At 34.0% G+C, this 27,340-nt stretch overlaps 4 protein-coding genes and 2 long non-coding RNA genes across 7 annotated transcripts; 5 read left to right on the forward strand and 1 right to left on the reverse strand.

Moving 5' to 3' along the window:
• On the forward strand, positions 1–6,892 carry LOC109354303 (mitochondrial Rho GTPase 1-like). The gene is made up of 14 exons (XM_019596705.1): positions 1–319; positions 899–1,031; positions 1,250–1,399; positions 1,514–1,690; positions 1,850–2,098; positions 2,232–2,300; positions 2,468–2,523; positions 2,785–2,866; positions 3,151–3,362; positions 3,455–3,524; positions 3,677–3,789; positions 4,435–4,585; positions 5,544–5,730; positions 6,615–6,892. The coding sequence occupies exons 1-14, from the start codon at positions 102–104 to the stop codon at positions 6,680–6,682; spliced, it is 1,935 nt and encodes a 644-aa protein (XP_019452250.1). The 5' UTR covers positions 1–101; the 3' UTR covers positions 6,683–6,892.
• Positions 9,544–13,798, forward strand: LOC109354302 (kinesin-like protein KIN-14S). Its single transcript, XM_019596703.1, has 12 exons — positions 9,544–9,649; positions 9,752–9,835; positions 9,927–10,075; positions 10,154–10,250; positions 10,341–10,604; positions 10,716–10,995; positions 11,364–11,525; positions 11,740–11,955; positions 12,041–12,078; positions 12,230–12,393; positions 12,478–12,591; positions 12,687–13,798. The coding sequence occupies exons 1-12, from the start codon at positions 9,643–9,645 to the stop codon at positions 13,563–13,565; spliced, it is 2,454 nt and encodes an 817-aa protein (XP_019452248.1). The 5' UTR covers positions 9,544–9,642; the 3' UTR covers positions 13,566–13,798.
• LOC109354308 lies at positions 11,868–23,142 on the reverse strand. Its single transcript, XR_002108538.1, has 3 exons — positions 23,124–23,142; positions 15,166–15,171; positions 11,868–11,973 (listed from the first exon to the last, which is right to left on the reverse strand). It is a non-coding gene; the product is annotated as an uncharacterized LOC109354308 (long non-coding RNA).
• LOC109354305 (F-box protein At1g55000) lies at positions 15,151–17,011 on the forward strand. 2 transcript variants are annotated; one of them, XM_019596709.1, is made up of 3 exons: positions 15,151–15,264; positions 15,298–15,632; positions 16,319–17,011. In XM_019596709.1, the coding sequence occupies exons 1-3, from the start codon at positions 15,204–15,206 to the stop codon at positions 16,691–16,693; spliced, it is 771 nt and encodes a 256-aa protein (XP_019452254.1). In that variant the 5' UTR covers positions 15,151–15,203; the 3' UTR covers positions 16,694–17,011. The 2 variants fall into 2 exon arrangements, with proteins under 2 accessions (XP_019452254.1, XP_019452253.1); XM_019596708.1 differs by having other exon boundaries at positions 15,151–15,632.
• LOC109354307 lies at positions 19,334–21,516 on the forward strand. The gene is made up of 3 exons (XM_019596711.1): positions 19,334–19,464; positions 19,614–19,665; positions 21,122–21,516. Exons 1-3 carry the CDS (start codon positions 19,402–19,404, stop codon positions 21,343–21,345), a joined length of 339 nt encoding a protein of 112 aa, XP_019452256.1. The 5' UTR covers positions 19,334–19,401; the 3' UTR covers positions 21,346–21,516.
• On the forward strand, positions 19,680–20,806 carry LOC109354309. The gene is made up of 2 exons (XR_002108539.1): positions 19,680–19,713; positions 19,753–20,806. It is a non-coding gene; the product is annotated as an uncharacterized LOC109354309 (long non-coding RNA).

A 27,340-nucleotide genomic window follows, 5' to 3' on the forward strand; every position in this document is an offset into this window, starting at 1 on the left:
CCTCTTATAAATTAGGGTTTTGTTTTTCTGACTCCTCTTTTCCTTAACCACACAACTTTTACTCAAACTCGCGTCACTACCTTTTTCTTCATTGATTGTATATGGCGAAAGCTTCTTCTGGAACGGTGAACCCACATGTTCGGAGCGGAGTTCGAATTGTTGTTGCCGGAGATCAAGGAACTGGAAAATCTAGCCTCATCATCACTGCCGCTGCTGAAAATTTCCCTCTTAATGTTCCGCCGGTCTTGCCTCCGACTAAGTTACCGGAGGATATATATCCCGATCGTGTGCCAATCACAATCATCGATACCTCTTCCCGGTATCATAATTTTCATGCTTATCTTGAACTTTAATAATTAATGCGTTTATCTATTCATTCATAAAGAGAATGAGCAGTAGGTTGTTTCTTAGGGGCAGTTTGCGAGTTGAAGGAAGGGAATGGAAAGACTTTGGCGCTATGAGCTTGTGACATGGCTCTGAAGCTCTTTTTCCCTTCATTTCCCTCCCAAACCCAACTCACAAAGGAAATAAATACTGGTGAGAGGACTATCAAGTCTTCCCTTTCCCTTTTCTTATTTAAAAGACAAATTCGCAAATAGGCCCTTAGAGGAGATCACGAGTTCAAATCATGTAAACAAGAGTGGAGATAAGGCTGCGTATGTTTACCTTCTCCGACCCTGCCTCGTGTGGCAGGCCTCCCTTCTCTATTTATTTTTGGTATTACTAAGGGTATCCCTCACCCTTTTTGAGTAAGGAACGACTGCCCCTCCCAACAAGCGTAATGGAACACTACTGGACCAACGTCTTGTTGGTTCCCTTCTCTATAGATTCATTCATAAATGGTACCAATTCTTGTAAAAATGTCAATGTTTTATTTACCTTATTATTATATTTTCAGTGCTGAGGACAGTGATAAAGTTGCTGAAGAATTGCAGCGGGCTGACGCAGTTGTCCTCACTTATGCGTGTGACCGCCCCGAGACACTTGAAAATCTGAGTACATTTTGGCTCCCACGTCTCCGGAAATTGGAGGTTCTAATCTTATATTTCATTTTTTGCTTCTGAGGATTGCATGTTCAATTGCAACTATATTTTTATTTTTCTGCAGTGAATATAGAATAAAAAGGAGGGAGAAATAATATTAAGACACTAATTCATACAGTTTGATTAGATTTACATGATATATTTGCCCTGATTTTTTATTTGAAATGTACATATGAATGACAGATATTTGAAACCACATGGAACAGGTAAAAGTCCCAGTTATAGTGGTTGGTTGTAAGCTTGATTTGAGAGATGAAAATCAGCAGGTGAGCCTAGAACTGGTGATGTCACCAATAATGCAACAATTCCGAGAAATTGAAACTTGCATCGAGTGTTCAGCATCCAGGCATATCCAGGTATCTTTTCCCATGCCATTAAACTTCTTTGTTTTGACATCTTATATTGAAAGTGCTGATAAATTATATCTGGATTTTGTTTCATACAATTGTAATTAAATTTCCTTCTTGAAGGTCCCTGAAGTCTTCTACTATGCACAAAAGGCTGTTCTTCATCCAACAGCTCCGTTATTTGATCAGGAGTCGCAGACTCTAAAACCTCGATGTGTGCGGGCATTGAAGCGGATTTTTATCCTTTGTGACACTGACAGAGATGGCGCCCTTAGTGATGCTGAGCTGAATGATTTTCAGGTTGTATTTTCCCCTTTCAGATGACAACATTAACTATTGAAATTGGGGCTTGTATATTATTTGGCTCACTGGAGCATGATTATAAGCTTGTTTATTTTGTTTTGATAAAGTAATTTACATATAAGATTTGTTAACAAAACCTAACAGAGCTATTAACAGGTTAAATGTTTCAATGCACCTTTGCAACCATCTGAAATTGTGGGTGTAAAGAAGGTTGTACAAGAAAAATTGTCTGAAGGTGTCAATGAGCGTGGGCTTACATTGACAGGATTCCTTTTTCTTCATGCCCTTTTCATAGAAAAAGGGCGTCTTGAGACAACATGGACTGTGCTTAGGAAGTTCGGATATAATGATGAAATCAAGCTTGCTGATGATCTAATTCCACCTTTGAAACGGGCTCCTGGTCAGGTATTTTTGAGATGAATCATGAATTTTTAACATTGTGTATCGTCAATGATGTAGATTTTGTTTACCTTTCTTATCAATTTGTGGACCAGATTTTTTATTTTGTTCTGATGTAGATTGGTTTTAATGTCTGCAGAGTGTGGAGCTGACAAATGAAGCACTTGATTTCTTGAAGGCAATCTTTGATGCTTTTGATGGTGATGGGGTAAGTCATTTGCACACATGGCTTGGATATTTTTACTTTTTTTATGCTGTCCGTTATGTTATTTTCAATCATTTTCTCAAATGGCTTTCTTGTGATGTAGATCTAGATTTCAAATTGCAACCTGCCTAACTCTTCTTGATATTTAACTATATCTTTTGTACCTCCAGGATGGGATGTTGCGACCTCGTGAACTCGAGGAATTGTTTTCTACCGCCCCAGAAAGGTAGATTGATTTTTCACATTTTTGTTCTGAATACTTTTTATCCACATTTAAAGGTAGATTGCTTTGCAATGGTTTCTTGTATTGAATTGGGAGTTGGAAAGCGTGATGACGATATTGTCTATATGTATTTTGTTTCGTCATTTTTTAAAAACCCTAGCTAAGGCAAATTTTCTTATGTATGCCTTTCCTGAGTCTGAAATCTGAATATTAATTAGGACTCTTGCCAATTTTATTTGATATTATATAGTTTCTTGATTGCAGTCCTTGGACTGGAGCTCCATATGAGGATGCTGCAGAAAAAAATGCATTTGGAGGACTATCACTTGATGCATTTTTGTCAGAGGTGTGCAAGTTTTCTATGTCCTCTCTCTGTTCCCCGGTCTCAGCGTTTTGCTGACTAATATTTTTATAAGTGTGGGTGTCTATTGTGCTTGAGAGTTTTATCTCAATTTTTAAAGCACTTTGAGTCAAGTTTGCTTAAACTCTGTGTCCATTATTTTTTATCTATTTCCTTAATTTGAACAAGTATGTATGGCTTTGTATCTGGTTTTTGTACCTTTATTGCATGTGGTCTTTTATCTGCCTTGTCTTTATTAATCTTATCTGCATATATTTTTTGCTGGGCAGTGGGCACTTATGACACTTCTGAACCCAAATTTTAGTGTGGAAAATCTGATATACATTGGTTACACTGGTGATCCTTCATCTGCTATTCGTGTGACTAGACGGAGGCATTTAGATCGCAAGAAGCAACATTCAGAAAGAAATGTTTTGCAGTGCTTTGTTTTTGGGCCTAGGAATGCCGGAAAATCTGCCTTGTTGAATTCTTTTATTGGAAGGTATTTTTCTTTTGTATGTTACCTTGAAGCTTCCTAGGAGTGTAACTTTAGTTATTCTCATGTACCTTACTGTTGCTGAATTACTGATGCAGATCATATTCTGAAAATTCCAATCCAACCACCGAGGATCGTTATGCTGTAAATGTTGTTGATATTTCTACGGTAAATGATAATCTATTATCATTTTATAACGGCTGCTGCTTATTAAGCAAAATGTTCCCCCTCTCTAACACTTTAGTTGTCTGTTTTGTATTCATTTTATTTGTCTTGGCATTTTGTTCTTCTCAACCATGGGTTTGTCATTTTGTTTGCAGGAAAACAAAAAATTTCTTGTACTGAGAGAGATTCCCGAAGATGGAGTTAAAGCGCTGCTGTCCGATAAGGAGTCTTTAGCCTCATGTGACATAGCTGTTTTTGTTCACGACAGGTGACTGCTGATATTAAACAATACTACTGCTTATGGATTTCCTTAGTTACCTTACTATTGCGAAAAATACCGAGTTCATATTTAGTTGTTAGAAATGGTTTTATGTTTTTATTGAACCAGAAATCAGATAAGGCATGAAATTAAATATTTTCATGAAGATAACACTCATCATCTATCTTTCTTTCTTCTTTCAATATTTTGTATCAGTTACAGGATAAGTAATTTATTTAAAAGTATTGTACATACAGTCTAAGAAATTTCTACTCATTCCCTTGATTTCATGTTTTAATTAATTGTGTAGTCTCTTTGGATTGTTTTAGCCGGTAATCAATAATTTAACATCATAATTGATAATCACTTACAAAATCTGTTTTGAATTTTGATGAGATTCATAAACCAGTTTATAGGCTGAAAGAAAAGTATCTGACACAATTTTATAGACTTACATTTCTGACATACAAACATAAGTTGAAAACAACTTAGTTTAAGATGATAGCTAGAATATGGATTCAATAGGCTCTGATTAAATTAGCTTCTCATCCATGGGAATCTGAGTTAACTATAATTTCATGGCCATTTGGTGCGGACACCTTATACTTGAAAAAAAGATGTGGTTATGTAGAGCTGACCAAATACTCTTTTTAGGTCCGATGAGTCCTCGTGGAGGGCATCATCTGAGCTGCTGGTGGAAATCGCAGGTCATGGAGAAGATACTGGCTTTGAGGTGCCCTGCCTTATAGTTGCAGCTAAAGATGATCAGGATTCTTTTCCCATGGCTATACAAGAGTCAACTAGGGTATTTTTTTATTGGCTTATTTCGTTGCATGATTGTATGTGCACTCAAGTCTGCATTTTGTTGTTCTTGTGATTTTGGAACGTGCTTAACACTTTCTAATTCTTGGATGGTTAGAAAATAAATCTATTTGAAGAGGTGATAAGACGTGTGTTGATGAAAAATAGCAAGTAGTGGTCTATGTATCTATAGATTTTGTCCTCATGATGAAATTTGATTAAGCAACTTAGAAGTCAAAAAAGAAGTCCAATGTGATTTTTTGTTGTTTCACTTTTTATATAAGAGCTATCTCATGGCACTTTTTATATATTTTTGTTCTAGTTTTATGTTGATATTTTACTTGGACTATGAAGTTATGGACAAGGATAATTGAGCGGAGGTTGAGACAAGAGATAAGCTTTAGAAGCACATAACTTTCGTATTAGTCGAAATAAGATGAAGTATATGGAGTGTAAGATTAGCAAGAGGGGAACTAGCTTGATGTATTTCATTTGGAATTTTCAGATTTTCATCTCCAAATCCCATATTAGAATTGACTCGAGAAGACAAATATGGCATTAGGTTAATTTTCCATATTAGTGAAGTATAATATTTGTAGCATAAGAAGGTTAATCCATCTAGCTGGTATGCTCTAAAGTTGAGAAAATAAAAGATGTTAGTGAAGTATAATATTTTTTATTTGTAATATAAGAAGGTTAATCCCATATTAGAATTGACTCGAGAAGACAAAGATATTTTCACTGCCAATGTTCTGTTGAGGTTCATAGTGGACTGCTCTGCTGCATAATTATATAGTTTTCATGCCACGTTCTGTGTGAATAATGGGCAGTCAAACATAGCCCTCAGTATATGTAATTGTAACAAATACCAAATGTGCTTGATGCTGTAAAATAATGTTCAAGAGACTGTTTCACCCTTGATCAACAGCAATGACACTTTTGTCTTGCCATTGTGTTTTCAGCTTAGTCAGGATATGGGAGTAGAGGCTCCTATCCCAATAAGTGTGAAGTTAGGGGATTTCAACAGTCTGTTCCGCCGTATTGTAACTGCTGCTGAGCATCCTCATTTAAGCATTCCAGAAACTGAAGCTGGGAGAAGTCGCAAGCAATACCACAGACTTATAAATCGTTCTCTTATGGTTGTTTCAGGTATGCCACCTTTCAGGTTGACTCATTCATTCATTAAATTATGTCATTTGTTTAGTTCTCCGTTTTTATTTTTTTAAGTTTTTGGTATCTTGTGAACCAGAGAATAAACTCAATGTAGGATAGATGAGAATGTTGCATTGGATGAGCAACACACTAGACAAAAGAGTATTATGAATGCATTAGAGAGAAAGTTTGAGTACCCGTTATTGTAAAAAACGATGGTAGAATTTCTCCTTAAGTGATTTGGGCATGTGTGGAGGAGATTCCTAAAAGTCCCTAAGGATAATAGATAAAATAAAGGTTAATAGTTCCTTGAGGTAGAGGAAGACTATGAAAAACCATAAATGAAAAGTTTAAAAAAGATTTAAAGATCAATGTTGTCTATGAACATGATTTATGATAGCACATTATGGCCTCGTTCGGTCCATGTAGCCGATGCTACCTAGTGGGATCAAGGTTTGGTTATTGTTATTGACAGTATGCTGTCTCATAATCCCCAGGTATTGTGCAACTGTGATGCATAGGTCTTTACATGTTCTTATTGTCTCATAGGTTTCTTATTGTCATCTTACCTTTATGTGAATCATGTTCTTTGCTTACCTTTGTTTTGTTTCATATTGTTCTAGCTTGGAATTTAAGTATTAGTGAGGCAATAAATTATCAGTAAAATCAAAGTGTAGCAGATTAATAAATAAATATGACGTACTAGGGCTATGCATTAGAGGACTACCTTTTTTGTATATACTTAAAAATGAAATAAAATACAAGAGGCTTACTTAGGTCATTGATTTTAATAGACAATAAAATAAAATACAAGTTTATATGCTTCTCTGCCCTTTTTGTTTCATTGTTCATTATTTTTATTATCTCATCAAATATTGCAGTTGGAGCTGCAGTGGCCGTAGTTGGTCTAGCTGCTTATCGGGTATATGCTTCAAGGAAGAACACATAGGTCAGGTTTTGTAAATGGTCCAAGCTATCAATAAACTTGATCTGAAAATGCACCTTGTTCTGGCTAAGCTATGCTACTCCAACATTAAGTTGGCTATTTTATGCCATTTTTTGTAGAGATTCAAATTGTCCTTCTTTGTTTACAATATCAGTCTTTAATTATTCCTTGTCAAGGATGAATTAAGTTAGCATAAATTTTATATTCTGATTATCCTGTTTCCCTTCCTCATTTCCTTAACTAGTGACTTGGTGAAGTATAATACAGTAATAACTGTCCCAGTTAATTGCTGGAAACTTGGAAAGAATGAAAGCATGCTCTCTATAAATTGTAGAGAAGATTCCAATTAAGAAGCCTTGCAATTGACATTAAAATAGGTAGAAATGCGTACCAAATTTTGAAGTATCCTATGAATCAAGTACTGTGTTTACTTTTTTCTTTTGTTGTCTTCCTCTAATTATTTGTTTTGAGAATATGCATGCCTTGAGATTGATGAGCTATCATAATGTTTTAGGGATAAATGCACATTGAGGCTTTCATTGTGGCTTATTCACCAACAAATTCTGTTCTTTCCTTGGCAAGCAAATATCTATTTGGTATATCCTTGTCATCACTGAACACTTTCCTTAATATGAATGTGATTTGTTTATTAGGAACGACACTTGTTGGGAGAGACGAGACACTCATGTACTCTGAAATGAATTAGTTTCTTATCCAAATGATAAGGAGATACATTCGGTAGTACCCACAAATTTTTTGAATGTCATCAACAAAACATGAATCTCGCAACAAATTATAAAGTGCGTTGAACTGTACAATTAAAAATTGGAGTAAGCGATTATGGTAAGCCAAAACTATTTAACATTAAAATTTGTTGGTGTCTATTTACCCTTGGCTTGTGAAATTTTTATTTTAAAATCCTTTCTTTTTGGTTTGAATCAAATATAGAGAACCAAAAATCTGGGGTTATGAAATGAAATTGTTAAAGAGTTGGTTGCGACTTACAACTTATATTTAGGGATATAAAAAAACTCAACTCTTACGTATCTGTAGAAACACACGTAATAATAGCTTAGATGTGAGAATGAGTTTTATGATACATATCACATGGATTACCACAAACTTATAAGTTTAGTTTTTAATTAAATTTTTATATATATTGCACTTTATTATTATTATTTTAAGATTAAATATCACATAGTTTATTATTATTTCATAATAAATTACATATTTAATTATGATCATAAATTTATTATATAAATATCATATTATATATATTGTAATTATTTCTACATATTGATTATTATAAAATATATATTTATATAATTAAAATTAAGAACTCATTGAAAATACTACCTACGCCGGTTGTCTTTATCCCACCGACTCAGACAAATAAAACCGGCTCTTTGTAAAATATTTTACATTCTTTCAAAAATATTCTCTATATTTTGTCATTTACTTATAAATATGTATTAGAATCCAACAGGTAATCATATCTAGTTGAATGTCCATACCTTAAGGATCGACTCCTTTATTATTGGTAAATGTGCAAGTTTCACTACAATTTTGTTCTAAAATTAGTGATCTTCATTGGCTTTATTTTGAAACATATTGTTTCCTAATCCAAAAAAAAACGAATTTGTTAACAGTTATAGTCTGTTTGTGAGTTGGTATTTGGAGGGAAAGAAGGGAGAGATGTGAGAGCCATAAAATACATTTGTGAGATAACTCTCAAGCCTTCTCTATTTCTTACTTCCTCTCCTAAATTAAACTCGCAAACAAACCCTTAAAAACAAGGACGAAAGGCTAAAAAGAGTATCATAATTGCATTAGAAAAGAAAACATTTAATACTCTATATTACGGATTAAAATAAAAGAAAAAGTAACATTGTTCAATTAAAAAATTATTGGTTATAAAAGTGGGAGCAAAATCTCACCATTCAAAATGTATCATCTTATATCTTATACCAACGGGCGTTGGTTCAAGTGGTATATGTTTGATTTCCCTTAAACAATGTCTCGTGTTCGAGTCTTGTGGATGGAAAAAATGTTCCCGATTTGGATAGGATTGTCTCCAGTATGAAGATACCTGTATCAAAAAAATAATATCATCTTATTAAATATATTTACAATATATAATCTAAAAAAATGCAAGAGACGATGTATAGTTCTATTCAAAATGACCTTAGCATTAGGTTATGCTCTCTTGCTAGGAGATGTAGTTAGAGCAACTAGAATGACAATCATCATACTTTTATTTAAGTTAATATGTTATTTTAAATTTATTATAACTTTCAATGAAATAAAGATTATATTTACTTTTTTATCACAATGTTAAATATTATTTTTATTTTTATTGGGTTTATAATCAATCATATTCTTAACCAAACATTTACATTTTTTATTTTTTCTTACTATTCTTATTTCTATATCTTTATTCTTATTTTAAGAATATAATTCATAAAATAAGAATATCACAATATAGAATAGAAAAAAATATTTTTATTCTATTAAAAATAAACTTTCAGAATGTCATTACTCTTAGTATAGTAAGGGGCTGAAAAGTAATCAAAATTTAATATCTTGGTAATTAAGAAAAAAAATTTCTATACAAAAATATACTTTTTAAAATAACACAATTTTTTATTTACACAGATTTGTTATATTATGTAATATACAATAACGTATTTCTTAAAATATATAATATATATTGTCTCATCCAACATGGGTCGGGGCCCAATACCAAAATGGGTGTGGCTAAGGACGCTCCATCACAAATGATATAGCCGTTACAATTCACAGTTCAAATTTAAATTAAAAACAAAACCCTATTTTTCACTGTTTTCTGTATCACACTCTTTTTTCTTCTTCTTCTTCTTCTTCTTCTTCTTCTTGTTCTCATTTCCAAAAACCCTCTCTCTTTCAGATTCCATAAGTCTTCTTCTTTGTATCTTCACGAAAACATGAACGGTATTCACCTACTCATTCTCTTCATTTAATTCTGTTATTTCTTCATATTATTATTATCATCATTATTATTATTATTTGATTAACCAATTATTACGTTTTCAGATCTAACCATTCAAACTGAAATTCTCAATCCGTTACTTCTTCAATGTGATCTCGAGGATCACCCTTATTCAATCGCACCCTCAGGTTCCCGCATTTTCTTCTGTTATTATTCAATTTTTCATTCCTAATATTTTATTAATTGTTGCTGGATCATTCTGGAATATTATCTCAACAGAAGTTGTACCAAATCAATTGAGCGAAAACCCTAACTGCATCGGGTCTGAAAACATTATGTCGAATGAAATTCACGAAAATTCTCCTGATCAAGGTCACGGTACAGTTCCAATCTCGAAGAAGATTCTTTACTTGAGTACCATAGTTCAGGTAATCTTAGTTTAGAGTTTGATTTAAGCTTTATATTATTCTTTATGATTACCAAAATTATGAGTTTTTTATTATCAGGATTTGAAGAATCAGCATTTAGCCTTATCTGATGAAGTGAAACTCACCATTGAATCCTTTCCCGGCCCTGATTTTTTGAAGTCTGTTCAGCTTCTAGGTTTGACCTAAAATATAAAGTTAAAAAAATGAATTTACCCAAATTCTTTTTTTTATGATTAGTTATAATAGTTTTTTTTTGTGGTTCTAGGTTCTGAAAATGATCTGTTGAAACGAAAGCTCCTGGTGGAGTCCTCCGAGCGTAGACACCTTTACAATGAAGTAATTGAACTGAAAGGAAATATTAAAGTTTTCTGCAGATGTAGACCATTAAATGAAAGTGAAATTGCAAACGGGTCTGCATCTGTGGTGAATTTTGAGTCTCTTCCTGATAATGAACTTCAAGTCATTTGCTCGGATTCATCCAAGAAGCAATTTAAATTTGATAACATATTTAGGCCTGAAGATAACCAAGGTACAGGACAAGTTACATATTTTAATTATGTTTCATTGAAGATATTTGTTTTCTTGTTTTTTTTTTCATTTTGGAAAGTATTAAACTTTCGTGTATTTTTTTGTCCTGCAGAAGCTGTTTTTGCACAAACAAAACCTATAGTTACATCAGTATTGGATGGGTTTAATGTCTGTATATTTGCCTATGGGCAAACTGGAACTGGGAAAACATTTACAATGGAGGGCACACCAGAACAAAGAGGAGTTAACTATAGAACCCTGGAGGAACTATTTCGGTTAACTGAAGAGAGACATGGCATAACCAAGTATGAGTTACGTGTTAGCATGTTGGAGGTCTACAATGAGAAGATAAGAGATCTCCTGGCAGAAAATTCTAGCCAACCGACAAAGAAGTGAGTTTCCATTCTTTATATATTCTAATTAATTAGTATTGTAGGTTTTAGTTCTTTATATTTTAAACTATTCAGCTATTTCCATGTTATTAATAAAAATGAGAGCTGAGAATTCTAGTGACTTGTTTCTTTGATGGATAATGAGTCTGACAATGCAGTGATATTAGAGTTGCATAGTTCTAATTTTGACTCCTTATGCCTTCAATAGTCTTGATTCTTAACTGTAACTGCATTTGAAATTCCTTTAGTGTACCGAAGATGGAGTTGCATATGGCAGCTAGCTAACTAATGTAGTCTCCAATTTACTCCCTTCTTTACAAGCATAAAATTTTGATATGTACTGAAAAGGAAAACAAATTTTAAACTAGGTTGGAGATAAAGCAAGCTGCAGATGGAACCCAAGAAGTCCCAGGACTTATTGAAGCTCCTGTTAATGGAACAGAAGATGTGTGGGAAATACTCAAAGTAGGAAATGGAGTCAGGTCGGTGGGGTCTACCTGTTCTAACGAGCTTAGCAGCCCTTCTCACTGGTATATTCACAATTCTTACTGATAACCTTATTTCATGTGTACCATTTTCTAATTTCTTGAATATTGTTATCATTGAATATGACACTTTTTAAGCTGACACAGTCACATTCTGTGCACTAAATGTAATAAAATTATATTTTTTAAAACACTATTGGTCTAGGTGCATGTTACTTGCACTTTATTGATGATGACATGGACGTGATTTTACATGCAGCTTGTTGCGAGTAACTGTTGTTGGGGAGAGTTTAATCAATGGCCAGAAAACAAAGAGCCGCCTTTGGCTAGTAGACTTAGCTGGAAGTGAGCGTGTGGGAAAAACTGAAGCTGAAGGAGAAAGACTGAAGGAGTCTCAATTCATAAATAAGTCTCTTTCCGCACTCGGTGATGTTATTTCTGCCCTTGCTTCAAAATCAGCTCACATCCCTTACCGGTAATTTTTTATTCCTCTCTTGTACACACATTTTTACATAATGATCTTTCATCTCATTAATATTCGTATTTTCTGTTTGAGACAGAAACTCGAAGCTCACTCACATACTGCAAAGCTCATTAGGTGAGGTTTTATTTCAGTATTTATTAGATAAAAAAAAACAGATAAAAAAAAACAGATCCAACAGCAATTCTCATAGTTGGTTTGAAGGTCTTTAGAGTGTGTGGACGTGTGCATTTTTTCTGTGTAAGGTTGATCTGAGTTTGAAATGCAGGAGGAGATTGCAAAACATTGATGTTTGTGCAGGTGAGTCCAAGCACAGCAGACTTGGGAGAAACACTTTGTTCATTGAATTTTGCCACCCGGGTCCGCGGAATTGAGAGTGGCCCAGCTCGGAAGCAAGTAGACCTCACCGAGCTGTTAAAGTACAAGCAAATGGTAAGCTAGAGAACAATTGTTCTTTAGATAACAATAATCGTGATTTTCTAATTCCTTACACTCCAAATTTCTTGACCGAAACAGGCAGAAAAGGCCAAACATGATGACAAGGAAACTAGGAAGTTACAAGATAACTTGCAAAACTTGCAACTCAGGCTTGCTGCAAGAGATTATCATTGTAAAAACCTTCAGGAAAAGGTATAATCACCAGAAATATTCAGTCAAGTAGCTTAGAGAAGTTAACTTAATTTTGTAAGTTATATTTCTCATCAACTCTGAATCAATTTTGGTAGGTTCGGGACCTTGAGAACCAAATAGCAGAAGAGAGAAAAACCAGACTAAAGCAAGAAAGTAGGTCACTTGCTGCTGTTTCTGCTCAACCCTCGTCATCAAAACAAACAGCAGTTCAGAAAATCATAACAAATAAGAAGCCACCATTGAATCCTTCAAAATCAAGGCCGCCACTAAGAAGAATAACTAATCTCTTGCGTCCATCATCTCCTCTAACTTCGAAGAGATATACTGCTGCCATGAATGGAAAGGAAAACACTGTCAGAAGAAGGAATTCAATGACAACAAACACAGAAAGCTTTGCAAAACCAAGAGGCAGGGCATCCATTGCGGTGCCAGTGAGACCACCTGCATCATCAACAACAACACAGATCCTTCAACCAAGGAGGAGGGTCTCCATTGCTGCACTTCATCCTGACACAGCTTATGACATGACAACTCCACTACGTACCTCACCCTCTCGACCATCTGCTGCACCAACCCAGGTCCTTCAGCCAAGGAGGCGGGTCTCAGTTGCTACAATCCGTTCAGACACAACTTATGACATCAAAACACCACTGCGTACCTCAGCCTCTCAATTTAATAGTGGGATCGGTTTACAGCAATCATTGAAGAATAACCAAAGGAAAGATCGGTATTCAAGTTTGTTCGCTCAATATTCAGAGTTGAGAGCTTCATCAGTTGAGACAACGCCAATGTCTATTGGGAGCAGCAGCAAGTTTAGGGGCAGTCCAGTACGGGCAGATTCGCGGTTGGCTAGGCATCCAACTGGCCTTGCACTGCAAAGGAAACCTTTAGTGTGGAGTCCCCTTAAGCTGAAAGCCTCGAAAAATAACAGAAAGTTGCTCTGGCCATCTCGGCCTTACACTGAAATGCAGTGAACCTAGCAAATCCTCATGTTTGAAACTGATTCCAGTGCTTACAAATGCTTTCAATTTTATTTCTATCATAATTTCATGGTAGTTACTTTGTTGTAGTGTAACATATATGTACATGTTTTACAAGTAAATCTTTGATGCTATCACATGAAATGAAGTGAACCTTGTTTTCTCAAACAATGATAAATACTCATGTTTGGAACTAATTCCAATGCTTACTTTTGCTTGCAGTTAAATTCCTATCATAATTTCATATTAGCTCCTTTGGTTTAAACTTCAAATGAAAAAGAAAATCATGCACTTTTACAAGTGAAAGATAAAACAAAAATCGTTCACTACATCCTGTTTCTTTTACACTTTTATGATATAAATACCTGATTCACAAAACATTTTCTTCTAGATTACAAATCACGTTTATGCTAAGTAATCATATTTGAGTCAGGACATCATGAACATGATAAGGCTTACTCTCTTTATTTTTTGTCTTACAAAAATACCCAACTAAAAATCATTCATGCACCACATGTCATTATTCAAAATGTATATATCTTCTAAAATAAATAAATAAAATAGATATACCTATTTTACGTTTTTGTAAATTGAAAAAATATCATTTAAATTCACATTAATAATTTAATGGATTTAATATTACAATATGTATTGTTATCATGGAACTGATATACACATACACTATATTATTCATTTGTATTTCATTTATAATATTTGAAAGTGAGTCATTTATAATTAAATATTGATAACATAATGATAATGTAAAAAATTATTATACTATATATGCATATATTATTTTTAGAGTAAATTACATTGACATTCCCCGAGTTTTAGCGAAAAATCACCCATCACTTTTTTACATCTACACAAACCCCTAATTTTTATACTTTCATTACATTGAACACCCCTGAATGTGAAATAAGTATAATCGTTTAAAAAAAAGTGATAAATGCAATTTAGTTAAACAAAATATGATATATTGTGGAGACAAATCTAAATAATATGAGTTAATACATATTTATCATTTTTGGTTCATCACGATACAGTATAAGAGCGATTTAAACAACATATCTTTGGAATTGTTGATCCATATTGTAACAAAAATAATAATGATACATTGTTTTGTATATTATTTGTTTCACTTCATTGCATTTATCACATTTTTTGTTTAAAAGATTACATTTTTTGTTTAAAAGATTACATTTATTTCTCACGCATGAGTGGTCAGTGTAATGAAAAGTGTAAATTAGGAGGTTTGTACATGTATAGAAAAGTGAATGGTGATTTATGTAATTATACTAAAAGTCAGGGGATGTCAATATAATTTAATCTATTTTTTATAATAATATAATGAATATAAATCTATATACAATTAGTATATAAATTTATATAAAATCAATATATTATCTATTATTCAATTATATGCTTTGTGGAAGAATTAATAATAATTTTTTTGGTATATAAAAGAGTTAATAATAATTAGAAACAAATAATAAATATTTAACTTAACTTGTATACATTTTTTTGTAATATAATAATAGTGAATAAATATCTTATGGATGGTAATGGTTTTGAATATAAGATGTGGAGAAACCTTTATCTTTCTTCTTATTCTCTCTCCTTCATACTCGAATGGGTTGTTGTTGCGATGAAGACGACACCGATATTCTCACTCATCTCATGATTTCCAATTTCCCTTCTTCTTCTTCTGCTTCTCCTTCTTCTCCTTCTTCCTCTCCAACTCCTTCCACTGTTATTTCACCAATGAATTCTCATTTCTCCGCACTTTCTTCCACCGACATCCTCCGTCTCATTTTCCAGAACCTTCCAATCTCTGACCTCGCACGTGCTAGCTGCGTCTGCCGTGTATGGAACTCCGTCGCTTCCGATAGAGAAATCGTAACCAAGGCTTTCATTGCTCCTTGGAAATTGAAGGATTTGGTTCGTGATCCAGTCTCTAGAAGCTTCTGGAGAGATAACAATATCGGAAAATTCGCTATCTCTCATCGAATCGTGCGTGGCGATAGCGTCGCTAGCCTTGCCGTCAAATACTCCGTTCAGGTCTCTATTACATCTCAGGGTTGAAATTATATTCTTAATTAATATTCACGCGCTGGGATGCACTATTTGTTTATTGTTATTCATGATTGCTGGTTTTTTATTCTCATTTTCCTATTAAATGTGATGATTTGGTGCAGGTTAGAGCGCGTGAAGTGTGATCTAGTTTTAGTTGAGTGTTGTGTAATTTCAATTTCATATATGTTCTTCATGATATTTCTGTTGTGATTACTGAGCTGTATTTTTTCTTGTTTGATTGAGAGTGAATGTTGTGCCATAAAGAGAGAATGAGTCAATAAACTCGATTTTGTGTCAACGAGTGGACATAATAGACTAAAGGTAAGGTTAAGAATTAATACATTAATTAGAAAATTGAGTTAGCAACTATTGTGCAAGAGATATTAGATTCTTGATACAGTTGACATGACCATTTGAGTAAAGCTGTATAAGGCTAGTAAATTAGATAAAGGTAGCCCAATTATTAGAAGTAAAGAGATGTCAACTATAGGGCGAGTGAAACCGATATGTAGACATGATTTATGATAAAACATTACATTTTTTTATTCATGTAGTATATTAGCGGGGAAAGGCTTGGGTGTAATAGTTTATGGCTTTTCCAGGTTAGCAACACTGCAAAGAATTTGATAAATTTGCGTTGACATTTTGATGACGTTTTTATGTTTTGACAGGTAATGGACATAAAACGCCTGAACAACATGATGAGCGATCATGGTATTTACTCGAGGGAAAGGTTGTTGATCCCTATTAGCAATCCTGATATTCTTATTAACAGAACATGCTTTATTGAGCTGGATGTCCATGCTAAAAGAGAAGTGGCAGTGTTGTACCCTAATGATGTACCAGATAGGAGGAATTGGTGTTTATCGACCAGAGTATCCTCTGAAGAAAGCAAGAAAAGGGTGGTTGATTCTTTGAAGAGAAGCATGCAAGTTGATAATGAAACTGCTCAATACTACTTGTCTGTTTCAAATGGTGATCCCCGAGCTGCTCTTGCTGAATTTTCTCAGGACCTTCGGTGGGAGAGACAAGCAGGGCGTTCCTAATCATCAGAATATTATACCAGGTCCAACCCTTGTTTGTAATTGATAATAATAATTAAGAGGTTCCTTTGATAAGTCTCCTCTTAAATATAGTCACTCTCATCTTATTGAATGCTGCTTCAGCTGCGAATTGATTATTGTATTTGCTCTTCTCAGCTGCTGATTTGAGAGCCAGTCTTTGTTGTTGTGTGATAGACGTCACCCATTAATGTGGTAAAATGTACTCAGAATTTGAGTAACTTATAATCTGTAAACCAGTGCACCTTATGTATATTTAAGTATTTCAAACTGCAATAAAAATTTATGTTCATTCTATGCCTAGTAAAAGTTTTTGCTAAAATGTTATTTTGTTCACAACTCCTGAGCATCCTCCAATTTACCGGTCTGGATTACAATTCCACTTTGTTTTGACATAACCAGATAAAACTGAAAATAAAGCTGGATAGCCAGTTGGTTCATAACCAGAGTGGGTTATATAAGCAAAGCAACTTATAAGGGATGCATTATGATTCATTTTGTTGACTTTTTAAGACGGAAAGATTGAGTTGTACATGAAGAAATTGGGTAGAATCTGAGCCTGTGAGAAGCTTAAGATTATCTAGTGACTTCATAGGTAAGGTTGGGTAATGAATTTCTGCAAAACGAATATTTGATTATCAATTCTCATCTTGTCTCTAAGGAATAGTTTGTGAATGGCTTCCTTATGTAAGATATGCCTTATGCTGTCAGTCGTGAGAACCTTTCTCAAATGTTGAATTGCTTAGCTCATTCTCCAATATCAAAAAATATGATTTCAAGTCATCATGCATGATTACAACCTTGTTAATGATTTAATGCTAGCACAACATAAAACACATGTTCAAATGTTGTAGAACTTCGTATAATCGAGAATCTTCATTATAAGATATTGATAATATAACTCCAATATTAATTATGATAAAGCTACCTTTTAACGATAAAACAGGGTAATTGAACATATATGTACAAGGCTAAAAATAGATTCGGACTAGGCTGCCCCATCGACCATATGCAAAACTGATTTTTGTCTTGCAGATAGATAAACTGATTCTAGTCATCTACTACTTTTCATTTTGATTGTATTGTTACTCCATTAATGTTAAACGTTTCAAAAGAGTTTAACGAACACAATCACAGAAAAATACTAATTATCGTGGACTTCACAATATAACTTGATTATTCAAATTTGGATTAGATATAATTGAACCTAAAAAAATAGAGCATTTTTAAAATATATATATCATGTAAAAAAATTACACAATAAGTACCCATCGACTGTTCCATGTATGAACGATAATAAATGATGCGTTAAATAGAAGCATTTCCATATCAGGAGTGAATGAAGAAGAAACTATAATCTTTATTTCATAATGTTTGATCTGAATTGTTGAAGTTAGTTTCTCACATATTATCCCTTTCACACACATGGGGTTGAGGAACAACTATATGTTTGTAACTTAAAACTTGATAATCCAGAAGGATGTCAAATTTTGTTATATTTGCTTTCTAGCAAGAAGTATGTGAAAATTTGTCAGTTATATCCTAATTAGCTTTAACTGTGGCTGTATTTGCTTTTGCAAAAACAAGGTGATCATCCGCAAAACATAAGTTTAGCAGCTTCAGAGTTTTAAATATGGGTGGAAAGCAAATCCTTTTCTACCTTGCTATGCAGTTTGAGGCTTCTTGTTAGGTAATCCATTGCCATAACAAAAATCAGAGGTAACACTGGGTCACCATGCCTTAAACCCCTGCCCCTTGGAAGAATCTTTGTACTTCAGCATTGATGTTAAATGAGTATGCATTTGTAGTTAACCAGTACATGATCCAGCCCATGAAATTTGGAAGAAATTATTTTTTTCATCCACATGACTCGAACCCGACACATTGCTTAAGGTAAATGAAACATGTAACACTTGAAGTAACACACGTTGGTGAGAGAATTGTATTTTGTTCCTTAACAAAGTCTCATTCATTTGTATCATAATCTTTTTGTTTATCTATTTCAATAAACACCTTGGGGTTGCATTCTCCCTATTGCATGCTTTGAGGCTATCTTGCCATATCAAAATATTTTGGCCAGATATGATTGATGGTACCTTTTGAAATAAAAGGGTGTTGAATTAAATCAAATATGAATGGGTATTGGGTAGGTATAATTGCACATTTTTTAAATTTATCTTCCTTAATTAGTTATTTAAGCCTCCCATTAATTTTGAAAATATTATAGAAATGCTTTTCTATGAGAGGTTTTTCAGTGTGTCTAAGACACATATGTAAAGGATTCCACCAAAAGTAAAATTTCATTGAAAAATAATGCATTTATCATTTTTTCAGAAGTGAAATACTTACTCTTTCCATGATATTATACTTTTAATACAATCCGTAATATGTACTTTATAAGCCACGCACCAAAATCACTTTGAGTATATAACGATATGCATATTCTTTTACACAATGCAAATTCTTGCTTAGTTGAAGGGGTAATTAGTATATTTAATGTTAAAAATAATTTTCTTCTCATGGATGCTTGTTTAAAAATATAATATTGAAAAATGAAAACCATGTCTATATTTCCAAAATAAAAATAGATAATTGAAATTACTTAAAGGGTGAACTAAAAATTGGCCCAATCCAATAATAGTTATTATCAAATTGAAAACTGCTAATGTGAGTAACTAGCTTCCCTCCGAGCAATGTGGTGGTTAGTTTCCGCCGTTCCCCTCCGCGCTTCTTCACCAATACTAACAATAACGAAGGTTCTTCTTCAAACCCTAACCTTCAAATTCCTACATTTTAATTTCGAAACTTCATTTTATGCAAAACTGTTATTCCTTGTTTGGATTTTCTAATCTGAAAGAGGAATATTATAATTATATTTCATTTTTGTGTCTTCTTTTGATGACAGGAGAGTTTACATGATTTACATTTTGCTCTTCCTACGCTTCCAGTTACTAAAGGTTCTTTTTTTTTTTTGCATAATAAGCTTTTGATGACTTTGGTTTTCTGTATTTACCACTTAACATTACACTGCCCATGTGGTAAAGTCTTGGAATTTTTTGCTATGGTAATTAACATAATGTGACCAAGTAGCATTAATTGATAGGTTGAAGATTTGGGTGGAGTAACAAAGGCTATGTTTGACAAAACTTGCTTTTAAGCCATAGCTAACAGCTTATAACCTTGGAACTGTAAGTTGATAAGGTAGCTGATATTGAATCAGAATTGTTTGGTAAGATTAGCTGATAGGTGTAAAATGACATAAGTTAATCCTAGCTTATAAGCCATAAGTTGTCTAAAGTAGTTTGTCAAATACGACCTTATAAACTTGTAGTGTATTGAAATGTGTCCTTTATCCAAACACCAACATGTAGATTATTTTTTGGCAAACTATAGTTGACTAGTTTTTATGTTACTTGGTGGTGTTAACAAACACGAGTACACAACTAAAGCCGTTTACTGGTTTGGTTGGAATAGTGGTTTGCATCTCCATCTTAATTTATAGAGTATTTGTATGGCATTCATGACCATGAGCAAGAAGGGTGAATAGAATAAGAGGATATGAAATGGAGCCAAACCTTTGTGAAAAGAAGGTGGAGCTTACCTATCTCATGTTCCTCCACTCTTGTGTTTTAAGACCTGCATATGATGTATACGTGGTTTAGCTTAGCTCAGATTCTATAAAATATGTAATATTACACTCATATATGATATTACTGTACCCAACAAAATAGATAAAATATTACAATGTTCTAAGTTGTAGGCTGGGTTGGAAATTTTGTCCGCCAGGGGATGTTTACCGATATGTTAATTGAATGATGAAATTTCTTATACCTTAGTTGGCTTGGATGGGAATTTAGAATTATGGGATCCATTCTTGGTGGAATTTACAGATCTCTGTTGTCCTCTGTCACCCCCTTCATTGGGATTTTATATCAGAAAAATGCATGGTGAGATGTCATTATGAAGATGAGAAATTATAAAGAATAAATGAAAGCTAAATTTTCTTCCTATTTGGGCTATTTTTGTTTACATGTGCAGTTACAGATAACAATATGGGTGAGCATGTCTTCATGTCTGCCTATCACACACACGTATTTGTTAAAAAAGAAACATTATATTACAAGACGAGATAACAGATCCTTATTATAAAAACAAAAGGAAACACTTAGAAACTATGTAAGAGGGTCACACACACACAACAAAGCATGCCGGTCTCTTAGCATATCTGCCATATGAGCACCATATATTTATGCTGTTAGCTTCAAGTTCAACATCATGATTGAAACATGGGGAAATCTTGGAGGTTATATGGATTGCTGAATTTATGGCCTTTTAGAACTTAGGAGTTTTCCGAGTAGTTGTTCATTTTTGTAATTGGCCTTTTTAACCTGACAGCATATATTATACTTGCAGCTCAAAAAGTTCTTGGCTCTTGCAGTTCAAATAAACAAATATTATCCATGAAGAGAAGCTGTCAACATTGCTTCATATCAGGCACAAGATTTCTATGTGAAACTTTCTCTTATAATTTGAATGTAGATTATTGCACTGAAGTAGTTATATCTGGTTACTGGGTGGGACCTGATGCTGATGATGGGTGGGGATTTGTAGAAGCTGTAATTAATCAAATGACATGAATTTGTTTGTTTTACATAACAGCTGATTTTGCTTAATTTAAGTGGCACTCAGAAAGCTGACCAGACCACATTTTATGTTCTTCAAAGCTCCATAGTAAACTAACCAGTCTTCAGGAAAATTAGAGTATCATGTATTAATGTATAAACAGATACTTGAGAGGCATATTTGTTATTGAAAATATGGATCCTGGTGTGCACTTTTTTCATCAGTGAATTATTTGGCATCATGTCCACTTATGTATTTGACCAATCTTGAACTTGGTGGAAACATTGCCCTGTCTTCCAAATAGGCTGCTGAATCTGACTTAACTTGAACCTAGTTAAAGTAATAGTACTTTGCTCTAGAATTCCATGCTTCCTTGTCACTATTAGTACACATCAATTTATACTTTCTACATGGATCAAGGTTTTTCATATTTAATAGTTATTTGTATAACTTTTTATTTATTTATAAAAAGAAAGATGGTAAAAGCTAGAATTGCAAAATGGTAGTAATAAATTACTTTCAAATATCAATAAGACGTTGATTCAGTGGTGTACTATCCTGTTAGATTCTCAGAAATACTAAAATGTTAAAGGTTGGACTCCTCTAAATGATACATGCTAAGATGAGTGTTTGTTGGGATGGACAGTCACGTAATATAAAATGAATTAGTTTCTTACATATAAAGGATGTAGATACCATTGGTAGTACCAAAAAATTATTCTCATACACATCTCTTAGAGACAAGCAGATGAATCTTGCCCGAATTTTCCTGTTTCAGTGATATATCTCTTCACTATGCATGTTATGTTTATATTGAAATTCAAGTTTTCATTGCTTAAATTATTATTCTACTTAATCCATTTGAGAGCTGATTTTTGGATGAGATATGATAGAAATAAAAAAACTTAGATGCTCACATGTGAATTTCTTTTTCATATATTACATTTTTTCTCAAAATAACTTGCAAGCATACCCAATAAATATAAGATTTTAGGATAAGTGAATCTAAGATTGCTTTTCAATTTTTAAATTCCATGAAAACCATAAGAGAATTCCCTTATAATTTGGACTTGCCCTCCATAAACGCAGTTCTTCTCCCCTTATACAGGTAGTCTTGTATGCTATCATAAGTGATTGAAGGATTACCAGGGGTTTCAATTTTGGGTGAGGTTATTGGTCCTCCAAATTGCCTATTCCCATTTCCCACCATTTTTTTAATACTATTAAGTATTTTTTTCATTTTTTTTGGATAAATAACTAATTATTTTGAGATTCGTGGCTATCCCTCCCAACAAGTATAGCTCAGAGTAAACGAACTCTTGACTTTGGGGATCTAGTGAGACCTTATACCACTAGACCAACGCCTTGTTCGTTCCCCACTATTTAATAATACCTTCAACTTTATTTTATTTTACAAATTTGTGATTGGTCAGTGAAGAATGTGCATAGGCTTTAAAGATTTAATTAATAGTCAGTCACGTCCTTCAACTCTTTGTTTCAGTATTTAATTATTTGATCTGTAAAATATTTTCATGCTAAGTCCCTTACTTTGAAAGTATTGTGGATACAAAAATGATTTTACTTATTAATGGATAACAATACAATCGTTGTTTGTAGTGGAAGTGAAGTGACCCAAAGAACTTTACTCGTATTATTGGATTCAAATCATGAAAGACATTATTTTGGAGGGGATATTATCTAACCATCACTATTGAGTTATTGATTTTTTGCACAGTAATCCTATGAGCATGCTGGATCAAAGAAGATTAATGATATATGTAATTAATATCACATATACATTATCTTGAGGTATTCTTTTATTTTTAATTCTGTTCAACCCTCTCTTGAGAAAACTCTTGAGTCAGCTAGGGTTAATTCTTGGTTTTGGATCAATGGGAAGATGGGCAAAGATCAGATCACTTTTTCGGACTGGATAGCGAATCTTATTTCTTGTCTTGATACTATGTTGTAATGGCTTTTAGCCTTTTTCTTTCTTTTTCTCCTCTTCTTTTTCTCTTGTAATTATCTCTTCTTTTAATAAATCTTTCCCTTTTTTGCCGATAAAAAAAAATATTCTCAACTCAATGTACATTAATTGAAGTCCAATGTGAGTCACAAGAGTCTCAAACCTAAATATGTATATAGAATTTTAAAATCTAGAAAGGTTCCCCTTTTCATCTTTTAACTCTCCCAAACTTATGAGGCAATGATGTGTTGAAGCGATTTGAGTGCTAAACTTCTCTCCTCTCTATTTTTGCAATTATTTCCAATTTTCAACTTTCTTTCTTGGGATTTTTTTGCGACACTTCCTCTTTTAATCTGACTGGACCTGGTTTAGCTAGCTAGCTAGCTATAATATGCTAAGCCATAACCACAGTAGACAGATAGATTAATGTTACAATCCTAGCAGAAAGTTACTGAGTAATGGGCAGTTAAGTGATACAAAAAATAGACACAAAGGACAACAATGGTGGAAACTGAAAAGTTATCCATGCAGATTAATATCAAAACTCAAGATCACTGTTCCATCATGATTAATATAGAAGTTCATCAGTTCTTAAAGTGTCCTAATTACCCAAAATCTCATGGACAAACTGATAAAATATTGATGCACACTTTCTAGAAGCTTCCACACTTGTGTAGAAACAAGTAGTGATGATTGTACCATAATATCTAGAATTATCCTAAGCTTCTAGTATATTCTATTATAGGCATTTAGTATTATAATTAAAGAAGTATCTAGAAATCTTGAGAAAAATGTATACTAGATACTTATGGAACCATCTAGAAATTCATAAGTGTTGTAGAAAGCCTATAAATAGGCACTCACCCTTCATTTGTAAAGCATCCAAATAAGAAGCAAATTATTCTAAGTTGTGTAGCTCCAAAGCTTCTCCACTTCTATTTTCACTACTATAACTTCCATTTCTAAAATACTATCAGTGGCATCAGAGCTACGTTTGGTCATACACTGGGCGTAGAATATTACTCTATCCATTTCCAACTATCTCCAAGAATCTCACATCCAAACTAAACCATATTTATACACTTTGAGCTATGGCTAGCACTATTCAATCATCATCAATTCCTATCCCAATTTTCACTGGAGAAAACTATGATTTTTGGAATACAAAAATGACTACTTTCTTCCGGTCCCAAGATTTGTGGGATATTGTAGAAGAAGGATTCACTACTCCAGAGAATACTTCAACTCTTACCGTGGCTCAGAAAAAGGAGTTGAAAGAGAATGTGCAAAAGGATGCAAAAGCGTTATTTATTCTACAACAAGCCTTGGCGGAAACTATCTTTCCAAGAATAATGGGAGCTACAAGTGCCAAAGAAGCATGGGATACACTAAAGGAGGAGTTTCATGGCAGTGATAAGGTACGCACCATTAAACTTCAAACTCTTAGGCGTGAGTTTGAATTACTTAAGATGAAAGAGTCTGAGACCATAAAAGACTATTATTCTAAAATAAAAGAAATAGTCAATCAAATGAAAGCCTATGGGGAAAATATTCTTGACAAAAGAATTGTTGAGAAAATTCTGATTTCAATTCCCCAAAAATATGACTCAATAGTTACTACGATTGAGCAAACCAAAGATTTGTCTACTCTATCAGTAACAGAACTAATGGGCTCTCTAGAAGCTTATGAGCAAAGATTGAGTAGGCATGATGAAGGTTCACTAGAAAATGCCTTTCAATCAAAGCTCAGACTAAGGTCTCAGAATAAAGAATATCAAAGAAGAAATAATATTGGTGCGGAACATTCTAGAAACAAAGAGATTTCTAAAGATTTCTCTAGAAACAATCAAGCAAAATATCTTCCTTGCGGCATATGCCAGAAGTCAGGCCATTCAGAAAAATATTGTCGATATCGAGGAAAGATACAATGCCAATATTGCAAAAGATTTGGGCACTCAGAGCAAAATTGTCGCAACAAAAATAATCATCAGGCCAATTTCACTGAAGAATGCAAACATGACCAACAACTATTCTATGCCAACCAAGTCTGTAGTCGTGATAAAGAAGAAAACTGGTACTTGGATAGTGGTTGTAGTAACCACATGGCTAAGGACGGGAGCATTTTCAAAGATATTGATGAGTCTGTCAGAGTGCAAGTTCGATTAGGTAATGGCACCATGGTTGAGTCTAAAGGCAAAGGCACTGTCATGGTGGAGACACAATCAGGTACGCGACTTATCAAAGATGTCTTACTAGTTCCTAACCTTAAAGAAAATCTCTTGAGTATTGGCCAAATGATGGAAAAAGGTTACTCTCTCCACTTTGAGGGAGATACATGCAATATATATGACAATAATAGAAAGTTTGAAATAGCCCAAGTTAAAATGGAGAAAAGAAATAGAAGTTTTCCAATAACTTGGAAATATGCTACTAACATCGCTATGAAGGTTCAAGTTGATGAATCATGGCTATGGCATCGAAGATTTGGTCATCTTAATAACCAAGCCTTAAAGCTATTATATCATAAAAGAATGATGAAGGATCTTCCATGCATCCAAGAGAATGAAGGAGCTTGTGAAGGATGTCTACTTGGGAAGCAACATAGACTACCTTTTTCAAGTGGGAAATCTTGGAGAGCAAAACGCTTGTTGGAGCTCATCCATACTGACGTATGTGGACCAATGAGGACGCCATCCCTCACTAATAACAGGTATTTCATCCTCTTCATTGATGACTTTTCTAGAATGACATGGGTCTATTTTATAAAAGAAAAATCAGAAGTCTTTGGAATATTCAAGAAGTTCAAGGCCTTTGTCGAGAAGCAAAGCGGGAAACATATAAAAGTACTCAGAAGCGATCGTGGCAAAGAGTACAACTCTCACGAATTTGATAAATTTTGTGAGGATGAAGGCATAGAGCGTCAACTCACAGTTGCTTACACTCCACAACAAAATGGGGTGTCTGAAAGGAAAAATCGCACGGTCATGGAGATGGCTAGATCGATGCTCAAGGAGAAAGGTTTGCCAAACACCTTTTGGGCCGAAGCAGTTTACACAGCTGTCTACATAATGAATAGATGTCCAACAAAGGCAGTCGAAGGTAAAACTCCTATAGAAGCTTGGAGCGGTAGGAAGCCATCAGCTAAACATCTAAGAGTTTTTGGATCTATCTGTTATATACATGTCCCAAAAGAAAAGAGACACAAACTAGAAGACAAGACGATAAGAGGCATCTTCTTGGGATATAGCACACAGTCAAAAGGCTATCGCATATACAATCTAGAAACGAAGAAACTTATCATCAGTCGAGATGTTGAAGTTGATGAAAGTGACGCTTGGAACTGGAATGAAGGCAAGATTGAGAGACACAACATCTCCATACCAACACAACAACCACAAGTAACTGGGGAAGTAGAAGAAGCAACAGAAGATCCAGGTACGCCAACTACACTCCCACATGAACAATCTTCACCAGAATCTTCTCCGAGACGAGTAAGATCCTTAGTAGATATATATGAGACATGCAACTTGGCCATAGTTGAACCTGGAAGCTTTGAAGAAGCATCAAGGCAAGAAGTATGGGTCAAGGCAATGGAAGAAGAGATAAAGATGATCGAGAAAAACAACACGTGGGAGCTAGTAGATTGTCCAAAAGATAAAGACATCATCGGAGTAAAATGGGTGTATAAAACAAAGCTCAATCCTGATGGCACTATACAGAAGCACAAGGCGAGATTAGTAGCCAAGGGCTACTCCCAACAACCAGGAATCGACTATAATGAGACATTTGCTCCAGTTGCTCGTCTAGATACTATAAGAGCTCTAATAGCTCTTGCAGCAAAAAGAGGATGGAGCATTTACCAGCTAGATGTCAAGTCTGCATTCCTCAATGGAGTACTTCAAGAAGAGATCTATGTGGAGCAGCCAGAAGGGTTCATGAGCAAGGGCAACGAAAACAAAGTGCTACGATTGAAGAAGGCTCTATATGGCTTGAAGCAAGCTCCTCGAGCATGGTATAGTAGAATTGACCAGTACTTCGTCGAT

This window comes from Lupinus angustifolius, chromosome LG08, assembly GCF_001865875.1.
Source record: "Lupinus angustifolius cultivar Tanjil chromosome LG08, LupAngTanjil_v1.0, whole genome shotgun sequence".
Lineage (NCBI taxonomy): Eukaryota > Viridiplantae > Streptophyta > Magnoliopsida > Fabales > Fabaceae > Lupinus > Lupinus angustifolius.

Bases quoted from the DNA above. Each gene is read 5' to 3' on its own strand.
- LOC109354303 (XM_019596705.1), top strand. From the start codon at position 102: ATGGCGAAAGCTTCTTCTGGAACGGTGAACCCACATGTTCGGAGCGGA. The intron at 2,301-2,467 runs GTAAGTCATTTG...TTGTACCTCCAG, and splicing joins ATGCTTTTGATGGTGATGGG to GATGGGATGTTGCGACCTCG. The intron at 4,586-5,543 runs GTATTTTTTTAT...TTGTGTTTTCAG, and splicing joins CTATACAAGAGTCAACTAGG to CTTAGTCAGGATATGGGAGT.
- LOC109354302 (XM_019596703.1), top strand. The intron at 12,394-12,477 runs GTAAGCTAGAGA...TGACCGAAACAG, and splicing joins TGTTAAAGTACAAGCAAATG to GCAGAAAAGGCCAAACATGA. The intron at 12,592-12,686 runs GTATAATCACCA...CAATTTTGGTAG, and splicing joins GTAAAAACCTTCAGGAAAAG to GTTCGGGACCTTGAGAACCA.
- LOC109354305 (XM_019596708.1), top strand. From the start codon at position 15,204: ATGGGTTGTTGTTGCGATGAAGACGACACCGATATTCTCACTCATCTC. The intron at 15,633-16,318 runs GTCTCTATTACA...ATGTTTTGACAG, and splicing joins CCGTCAAATACTCCGTTCAG to GTAATGGACATAAAACGCCT.
- LOC109354307 (XM_019596711.1), top strand. From the start codon at position 19,402: ATGTGGTGGTTAGTTTCCGCCGTTCCCCTCCGCGCTTCTTCACCAATA. The intron at 19,465-19,613 runs GTTCTTCTTCAA...TTTTGATGACAG, and splicing joins CAATACTAACAATAACGAAG to GAGAGTTTACATGATTTACA. The intron at 19,666-21,121 runs GTTCTTTTTTTT...TTATACTTGCAG, and splicing joins TACGCTTCCAGTTACTAAAG to CTCAAAAAGTTCTTGGCTCT.